The sequence below is a fragment of the Notamacropus eugenii genome, chromosome 2, assembly GCF_028372415.1.
Source record: "Notamacropus eugenii isolate mMacEug1 chromosome 2, mMacEug1.pri_v2, whole genome shotgun sequence".
Taxonomy (NCBI): domain Eukaryota; kingdom Metazoa; phylum Chordata; class Mammalia; order Diprotodontia; family Macropodidae; genus Notamacropus; species Notamacropus eugenii.
Window position 1 is genome coordinate 87,578,252 of NC_092873.1, and position 9,991 is coordinate 87,588,242.

General features: G+C 43.5%; 1 protein-coding gene across 2 annotated transcripts; it reads right to left on the minus strand.

The window, feature by feature from the left end:
- Positions 1-3,203: 3,203 nt before the first annotated feature.
- On the minus strand, positions 3,204-8,810 carry LOC140525899 (DLA class II histocompatibility antigen, DR-1 beta chain-like). 2 transcript variants are annotated; one of them, XM_072641671.1, is made up of 6 exons: positions 8,647-8,810; positions 5,874-6,143; positions 5,204-5,479; positions 4,538-4,648; positions 4,048-4,071; positions 3,204-3,559 (listed from the first exon to the last, which is right to left on the minus strand). In XM_072641671.1, exons 1-6 carry the CDS (start codon positions 8,744-8,746, stop codon positions 3,546-3,548), a joined length of 795 nt encoding a protein of 264 aa, XP_072497772.1. In that variant the 5' UTR covers positions 8,747-8,810; the 3' UTR covers positions 3,204-3,545. The 2 variants fall into 2 exon arrangements, with proteins under 2 accessions (XP_072497772.1, XP_072497771.1); XM_072641670.1 differs by lacking the exon at positions 8,647-8,810 and having other exon boundaries at positions 5,874-6,393.
- Positions 8,811-9,991: the final 1,181 nt, after the last annotated feature.

A 9,991-nucleotide genomic window follows, 5' to 3' on the forward strand; every position in this document is an offset into this window, starting at 1 on the left:
AACCCACATAAATTATTGGCATTTCTAGATATTACTAACAAATCCCAGAAGAAAGATATGGAAAGAGCAATTCCACTTAAAATAAATGTAGACCATATAAATTATTTGGGAGTCTGCCTGCCAAAACAAACCCAGGAATTGTAAATAAGAGAATTACAAAATATTTTTCACAAAAATAAACTAAGATCTAAATAACTGGAAAAATTGGAATTGCTCATGGGTAGGATGAGCTAATATGATGGAAATGACAGTTCTATCTAATTAATTTACTTATTCAGTGCTGTACAAATCAAACAACTAAATATTATTCATAGAACTAAAAAAAAATAAAATTCATCTTAAAGAACCAAAGGTCCAGAATATCAAGGGAATTAATATAAAACAATGCAAAGGGAGGTAGTGTAGCTGTACCTGAGCTAAAACAATTATTGTACAGCAGAAATCATGAAAACTATCTGGTACTAGTAAGAAATGGGGTGGTGGATCAGTGGAATAGGTTAGGTAGATAAGAAACAGTAGTGAAAAACTATAGTAATTTATTGTTTGATAAAGCCAAAGAATCCAGCTTCCGGGACAAGAACTCACCATTTCACAAAAACTACTGGGAAAACTGGAAAATAGTATGGCAGATACTAGGCATAGACAAACATCTTACATCACATACCAACATAAGGTCACAACAGGTACATGTTTTAGTCATAAAGGGTGATGCCATAAGCAAATTAGGAAAGCAAGAAATAGTTTACTTGTCAGATCTATGGAGAAGGGAAGAACTTATGACTAAACAAGACATAGAGAACATCATGAAATGAAAAATAGAATAGTTTTGACAACATTAAATTAAAAAGGTTTTGATTACATTAAAAAGCCAATACAACCAAAATGAGAAGGAAAGTAGAAAGCTGGGAAACAATTTTTGCTGCCATTGTATCTGATAAAGACCTCATTCCTAAAATATATAGATAATTGAGTCAAATTTATATGAACACAAGTTATTCCCCAATTGATAAATGGTCAAAGGATATGAACAGGCAGTTTTGAGATGAAGATATTGAAATTATCTATAGGCATACAAAAAAGTGCTCTAAATCACTATTGATTAGAGAAATGCAACACTGAGGTACCACTACACAGCCATATGATTGGCTAACATGACACAAAAGTAAAATGACAAATGTTGGAGAAGAAATATGGGAAGAATGGAACACTAACACATTGTTGGTGGACTTGTGAACTAATCCAATCATTCTGGAGAACAAGTTGGAATTAAGCCCTGAGGGCTATAAAACTGTGCATATTCTTTGATCCACCAATACTATTACTAGGTCTATATCCCAAACATCATAAAAAACAGAAAAGGATCCACATGTAGAAAATGTTTGTAGCAGTTTTTTTGTGGTGGCAAAGGATTGGAAATTAAGGGCATGCCCTTCAAGCGGGGAGTGGCTGAACAAACTGATATATGAATGTAATGAAATACTATTGTGTTATAAGAAATGACACGTAGGTGGATTTCAGAAAAACCGGGGCTTATATGAAGTAATGCTGAGCGAAATGAACAGAAACAGAACACTGTACACAGTTATAGCCACATTACGTGATGATCAACTTTGATAGATTTGACTTTTCTCAGTAATACAATGATCTAAGACAATTTCAAAAGACTCATGATGGAAAATGCCATCCACATCCAGAGAAAAAACTGTGGAGCCTGAATGCAGATCAAAGCATAATATTTTCACTTTTTTTGTCGTATTTTCTTTCTTGTGGTTTTTTCCTTGTGTTCTGATGCTTCTTTCACAACATGACTAATGAGAAAATGTTTAATATAATTGTACATGTATAACATATCAGATTGTGCTCCATCCTAGGAAGCGGGAAGGAGAGGGAAAGAGGGTGAAAAAACCCTGGAACTCAAATCTTATAGAAAGGAATGTTCAAAACTATCTTTACATGGAATTGGAAAAAAATACTATTGAGGAAAAGAAAACAAAAAAAAAATACTATCTGGATATTAATTGATTAACATAACTGCCAATAAGGTATTAAGTTTTCATATAGAGGGCCAGTCCTAGACAACATGCAAAACTTATTTGTCTTTAACTCTACCCACACTGCTCAATCTCCTTTAGTAGGGGTATTTCTGTTTAATTAAGGATAATTTAAGATGGGTTAAAGTCAGAAATCCTGAGTGGCTTTTCATCACCTACTACATATAAACGAAATGACTTACTTCAGACAGTCAATGTCTCTAAAATGAGGTCCCAATATCTGTGTACCTTGATCTGTGTACCACTTCTCAAAACGCTGTAATTCTAATCAAACTGGAAAACTTTTTAATTCCTCATTCTTGTCCTATCCACATGAAAGGCCATGTCAGTGTCGACACTGTTCTTCTGCTTGGAGTGGATATCACCTTCCCTTCTCTCTGCTCCCTACCACCCAACCCCAACATATTTCCAAATCCATCTCTCTCCCTCCAAAAATCCACTGCAGGTGCCTCTTCCTCAATGAGGTTAGCCCCAATCTCCCAGGTAAAAGTATCCCTTTCAGAAGGCAAAGACTCATTTTAATATGAGAATCTCTAAGACCTCCCCAAACTGGGCCTTAATATTTGGTCCTGAAGGTTGACTGGATTTGAACTAATTCTATCAGTGGGGCAAAAGGCCCCAGCTGAGGGAAAGGAAGACTAAATAAACAAGGAAAAGACAGCACTTGAGCTAACTGGTCAAAGAGAGGTGGCTCACTGGTTTTACACATGAAATCCCATGTCCTAAGAGAACAATTAATGAGACTGGGAGCATTCAGTTCCAAAGAGAAAAACAGGAATGGTGAAAGAAAGAAAAATTTTAAACCAACTTGGGTTTACTCAGTCCTCCCCATTTATGGCATCCCTCCCAATTCCACAGAATAACAAGGGAAATGTGGACAGACATAGAAGGAGGCCCTCTTACAAAATCCTTTCATTCAACTAGCGATTCTTAAGCACTGACTGTATACAAAGTACTATGCTAGGAACTATGGACCAAGGCAGGGCCAGTTGCAGCTTGTGACACTTCAGGTGGTCCAGGTCTCAGTCCCAGGCTCCTTTTATCAGGTGCCTCTTCCTTCCCCTTGCACAGAGCAGGGCCTGTTCCTAGCCTCTCCTCCTTTTTTTTTTTTTTAATATGACTCTTTCAGCCATCCCAGGACACAATGAATGATACAGATGACATCTTATTTATTAAGAACATATACAGAGAAAAATATACAGTAAATGCAGAAAGGATAGCAGTATAACTAAGAGGGAGTCTGTATGAGGACAGCAGAAGCAGACTTCCTTCTCCCTGAGACCCTGTACCAAGAGAGTGTAGAAAACATCCAGAACAGAAGGTGGAAAATATAGGGTCTTTTGGGGGAAGGAGGATGGCAAATAGCCCATAGGCACAGGAGAATGTTGGCTCCAGGACGATGACTGAACTGCTCCTCCCTGCTGGATGCCTGGGGACCCTGAACAGGAGAGCAGGGATGGGAGGCTCTCTCTCTGAAGGATGGAATCCTAAGGTTCACCTCAGTAGGCCTGCAGGGTAGAAGAGAGTGATTTCAAGCTACAGTATCTATAAGCAGCATCTCTTCTCCAAGGAGGAGGGAAAGCCTGATAATGCCTTGGAGGTAAAGTCCCCATTAATCTTTTCTGTGGCCTCAAAAAGAGATTTACTCATTTTTCTTATTAAAATGTAGATTTTTCCTCTTCCCCTGCCCTCTAGAATCTTGAGGATTTCTCTGAAAATTTTTATCCCAAAGGGAAGGGATCCTGCCTAAAGAGAGACTTCTGTTGAATCATGGGACATTTGGAGAATAATACTAGAAACTTCTTGGAGCAATAGGGTCAAATATCACAGATTCTAGCACTCCCCCTCTCATCCTAAGGTGCTGGGGATGCCCCAATAAGGGAGCAACAGAGTCTAGTAAGAGAGAGACAGAACCTAAGTCACACCCATTCCTATAGTCTGTGAGTTCAGGGATGGAGAATTATGATCCTTGGTCACAATGAAAAAGGGATATTACCTGTAGGCTGAGGCCCAGTGTGTCCTAAGGAGGCAAAGGAAGAATGAGAAAGAGTAAAATATGAGATCAGAAACAGCGAAGTTCTAAGAGGGGGAAGTTTTCTACCCTAGAGTCAGGATGCTCACCTACCACTCCAACATGAGGGATCCTAAACTTTAACCCCATTGTGTCTTAGGAATTCTCCTCATAAGCAAAAGGAAGGAACAGTTCAGGGCTGTAAAAAGCCTGAGGAATCTCCTCTTTGTCAGCCCAGCACTTGGCTCTTTCAGTTACCAAATCCTAGTATTTCGGTTGGTTCTGATTGAGGAAATGTTGATAGCAGTATCTCCCACCCCTTGGCTTTACATCTGACCTCCTGGGATAAGTTCCATTTTTTGAGGTAAAGGGCAGGAATTTGTTCCAGAGACAGAGCCCTTAGACTAGTGGTGATGTATCTTCCCTCATGGCCTAAGTTCTATGGAGCCAAATCCTCTCACTACATGCTTCTCACCTTTCTTGTTCCTCAGGTGGATGATCAGCCCTACATTGAGGAAGATCAGCCCCAGGACAAAGCCTCCAATTCCACTCAGCAGTTTGCTCTGGGCAGATTCAGACTGTGCCCCTGCAGAGAACATGCCTTGGATCGCTTATCAGTCCTCTCCATCCCATCCTCAACCAGTGACCTCAGAGCCCAGCCTGGTTTGGGGGACACTAGGAAATGGAGAGGTAAGAAGGGGTAGAATCCTGGATTCCTGCTCCAACTCCATCTGAAGGAAAAGATGCCAAGGGTGTTTGGGAGTGAGGTGAGAGAGAAGGACTGCTTTTTTAAGGACACTTCCCATTTCTTGATTTCCAGAGACATATATGAATTCGCAGAGGTAAAAATGATCTATCTCCTAGGGTAAGGGAGAGTCAAGGGAATTTTAGATCCCCAGGAGAGGACTGTCTAAAATTCTGCAAGTTCCTCCTGCTGAGGAATACCTGTTTCCACAAAGCGCCAGGGTTCTGTGGATGCTAGCTTGATGCTGCAGTCAGGAAGCCATGCAGGGAGAGGGAGTAGGATGCATACAACCCAAGATATAGAAAGGGGATCTGTGGGACCATTCACTGAAGGACCTCCAGAGATTGTCCTGGGGAGGGGACAGGTTGGGGACAGGGTAGGGGAGTTGGCTCTCACTCCATTCCACACTGATGGGGCTCTGTAGGCTGGCATGCTCCACACTGCAGGTGTAGACATCTCTGCTCTGGGGAGTCATTTCCAACATGACCAGGGTCTGGTAGGTCCAGTCTCCATGTTGTATCACACCCGTGGACACGATCCCAGCTGTCTCCTCCTGCCCATTCTTGAACCAGGTGACCTTGATCTTGCTTGGATAGAAGCCAGTGACAGAGCAGACCAGCAGGTGCTGCAGGGCGTCTGTCTTGGAGGGGGCGATGGTCACTCTGGGCTGGACTGAGGGGGACAGAGAGACAAAGTGTCAGGAGAGATACCCCTTTCTTGTGATGAGGGTCCCTGTGGCTGTCTGCCCTTGAAGGCCTCTCCCAGAGGTGTCCAGCACAGGCTCGGGTGCTCTCCCTTGTCCAGGGTGGGGGGGTGAGGTCCTCCAGGCTCCCATCGTCCCCATCGGGCCTGTCCGGTCCTCTCAGGGTCCCCTCGGCCCTGGCTTTGGTCCAGCCCCTTCGGGCGGTCCTGTCCGGGGTGGGGCAGAGGGAGGGAGGCTGGGGGGCAGATGGTCATGGGGTGAGGCCTCCTCGGGGTCAGGTCGGGACAAACGTTCAGTTCCGGGATCAGGGGGACCGCCCTCCGCGGGTCCGGAAGTCAGGGGGTGAGGGTCGGGGTCACTCACCTCTTCTGTCCAACGTGAAGGGCTTGTGTACCCTGTAGTTGTGTCTGCACACCGTGTCCACCGTGGCTCGTTCTTTCTCCAGGATCTCCTTCTGACCATTCCAGTACTCAGCCTCGGGACGCCCCAGCTCCGTCACGGCCTCGAAGTGCCCCACGTCACTGTCGAAGCGGGCAGTCTCCTCGCCATTGTAGATCTGTCTATGCACGTGTCGCACCCGCTCCGAGCCGTTGGTGAAGTAACACTCAGCCTTGTACTGCAACACGAAATCCTCTGCGGACGGACCCGGAGCAGCGTCAGCGGGGGACAGACTGACCGACCGCCGCCCCAGTGACCGGGCCGGGACCGCCACCTGGGGTGCCTGACGGGTCACCTGCATGGCCTCCGCCACTGAGCCCTTTGCTCCCAGCTCCCCCTCCCTCTAAGAACCCGGGGAGAGGTCGGGGTTCGGCCTATCCTGGGACAGCGAGGCCCCGCCCCTCCCCCTCTCTGTGGCAGTAATTTGGGGGCGGTCCTTGAGTCTGGGGGCTCAGAGAGACCGCTATCTCGCTACAAACATGATCCTGGAAACATGTAATAGCTTGTGGCTTCCTACTTCCGGTCTCACCCAACACACACACACACACACACACACCCTTTACATACACACATACAAACCATGCGCACATACACACAATACACATGCACACAACCCTCACATACACATACACAGGCACACACATTCACACAGACACATACACAGTCACTCATACATACAATCATCTCATGTAGAGAAGGTGGCAAAGGGAAGTGAGGGGGGCCACACAAAGTTGTATGTTAGAGGCACAGGCTGAGCTCCTTTCTCCTCCTGGGAAATCCCCATCAAGATCCTCCTCCTGCTGCTCCCTCTCCTGGGCAGAGCTGCCCCTCCCAGGCCATCAAGACCCCAGCCCCTTCCAAGACCTTCCTCCTGCCTGCACCAAGGCCCCTGGGCCCTTGTGATATGAGCAACTTACCCCTATTTCCCAGAACAACTGCACAAGCCAGCAAATGTCCTTCACACTTACACAACTGCCCTACTCCAACTGTTTCTGTGCTACTTGAAAATTTTCCTACTTCTCAACCCAAGTTCTGGTTCACCTAGTCCATTTCTCCACTTGTACACAGGATGGAACTGAGGAACAGCCTGTTGAGATGACTGACCCAAGGACACTGGGCTAGGAATTATCACAGCTGGGGGTGTAGCACAAGTCCTCTGACTACAGGCTCAGTTATCTTTTCCCTAAAACCACTTTGCTTCATAACTTCCAGTCAATATTCCACATTGGTAGAAAAATCAGTGAAGGGTTTGAAAACGAAAAATAAGTGAAGTTCAAGGAATGTCATGATCATTGAGCCATGACTGAAAGCTAAGGCCAGTGCTCAAGAGAAGGCACTTTCAACCCAGAGTGATATCATTAAGTTCCTACTATGTGCAAAACATATTTAAGTTGTGGAAATACAAAAATACCCCACAGAACCTGTTCATTTCATCATTACAGTCCAAAATGGGGAGAAAGACATCTAGATAACAATAATACAAAAAAAAGGAGGCAGGCAAAGAAGAGGAACGTTCAAATTGATAAGAGAAATTTGAGAATTGCTTCATTTGTTTAAAAGTTGAGATTTTGTGGGTGGAGTGGGCTGGACCTAAATATTTGGAAGGAGGATTTAAGATTGACTGGAAACTACGAATCTTGAAGAAATTCCCTAGTCCCAACGTGCTGTATATTCGACATCCCTGGACAGGTGTATTCCTCCCTCCCTCCACCCCTGTTTCTTTTCAAAGTCCTCATATCTCACTTAGATTGGAGTTATGTCACTGCTCTGTGAACAGACAAAACAGTTCAGGTAAAGAACTAGGACACACATAGACAGGAAGAGAACTGGGCAAGGGGATATTCACACTCATCTTTGGCTTCCTCTCACCTGTAGTATCTGACATAAAAGGACAATGAGTATAGAGTGACTCCCCATTAGATGTATTCAAAATGCAATTATATGAGGGAATCTGAGCAAAGAGAGAACTCTCTAACCTGGTGAGATTAAGGAAGTTTTCATGGAGCATGAGGCATTTGAACTGTTGTTTGAAGGAAGTCAAAGCTCTGAAGGCAGAGATGAGGAGGGAGTACATTCTAAGGATGAGGAGCATCTTATACAAACGCTTAGAGCAGAGAGATGAGGGTAAAATTCTGAGAAAAGCTGATTGATTAGTTCAAGTGGAATGGGAATTGTTCAAAGGAGAGTAAAATGAACTGGAGAGTTGGGATGGGTTTTAAATGTCAGGTTGAGGAATCAGGCATTGATCTTAGAGGCATAGGGAAGACACAGAAGGTTTGTGAGAAGTCTAGGAATATTGTTTGACATTGGTGTGATTTAAGAGAGAAATCAGCAGAACAGGGCTGACCTGAGCATTGAGAAAGATGATTAGTAGTGCAGGTGAGAGATGAATTATCTCAAGGGAATCTCCTCAGTCCTCAAACAGTCCCTTCAGTCCCACTATCTTGTTCCTGACCACAGAAAAGTGTATTGATGCCAGACCAACATAAGGATGGCCTGGGTGTCTTTGTAACTCTGATATAGCTCCCTGTTCCACCATCTACCCCAAATGATCAGCTTGTTTTTCTGCAGAAGGAGCCCTCTCCAGCCTCACCAGTGGCCTCTATTCCACAACAGGAGTAATTTCCCACCCTCTTCTTGGGAGATTGAGGACACCCCACCCTGTATGGATGACTCTGAGCACTATTACTTCACTTACCTGGGATGTCCCTGGCCCAAGATGCAGATAAACTCAACATCATTGATGTCATTAACAAACCAATCTTCCAGTAACCAGCAGAGATCCAAATATCAACCATGTCAGAGATGAGCAGGAAATCAAGGGAATGAGCAAGCAGGATGGATGGTCTCTAAGCCAATCAATAGGATTTAGCACCTCACTTGTTGGAGAAAAAGTCTAGGCTGGTGTCTTTAAGTCCTCTAACATTGAAAAGTGACTAAAAGAGGAACCAATAAGCTTTCAAAGCTGAGCTGTGTCATCTGTCTCCAGGCAGAAAGTTATTGTAAAGGACCTGCTAGAACATTTTCTTGGCAGGAGAAACAAGTGCCCTACATCTAAGCCCTCACAGCCTCCTAAATGTACTTCCTCATTCCTGTCTTGCTTTGCTCATATCTTCTGCTCCCTTCTATCTTTAAAATGGGTCCCATTAGAACTTGAATTCTGTGAGAGCAAAACTGTTATCCCCAGCCCTTAACACAATGCTTGGCACATATTAATATGCTACTAAGTTCCTTATTCATGCTTTCAATGAGATACAGATTTATAATAATAATGTTTTTCATGCACTAAATGCTGTCATATTATAAAGTGCTTTGCTTATAGTAACATCTCAAAAATTCAATGATACTAGGAGAATTTTAGCACAAGTATTCCATACATAGCATGCAAGATGGTTCAGAATTCTACCATCATAGCTTTTCTTGAAGTCTCAACTGGGCTTTCCCTTCTGGACCATCCATCTACATGACTTTAATCTGTCACTCTAGCTTCCTGAGACACTGGTCTAGACACAGAGATGCTTTTACTCTCTGTTTTCACCTGGTAGAAGCTCCATTAGTTTATATTCATCTCACATAGAGGAGAAAAGAATCTTGGCAATTATCTCAGGTACTCAAATACTGATGAGTGTTAGTGAGTAATTAAACATGGTTTTAGATATCTTCTTACATTTAATAGTAAGTTTCTGAGGTTTCCTCAAGAACAACTTGGAAAATCCTTACCCAAAAAAGGAAACACCCCTCATGAAATATTGAAACATCTACTTCTCCATAAATTACTTGAAATATTTAAAATGTTCTCTTACAGAGAAACAATAGTAAATAACCAAAGTACAAAAAAAAAGTGAAAAGGAGTTACCTGTGAAGTAGATGGAGTTGCAAGTCCTCAGAAAGGTGGGAATACTAGGTCGTCTTATTTGTTTCCTGAAAAAGTTGAACGTGGATCAGGAAGCAACAGTTAGAACTAAGCATAGAACAACTCATTGATTTAATACTGGAAAAGGAGTATGACAAGGCTGTATATTGTCACCTTATTTATTTAAGTT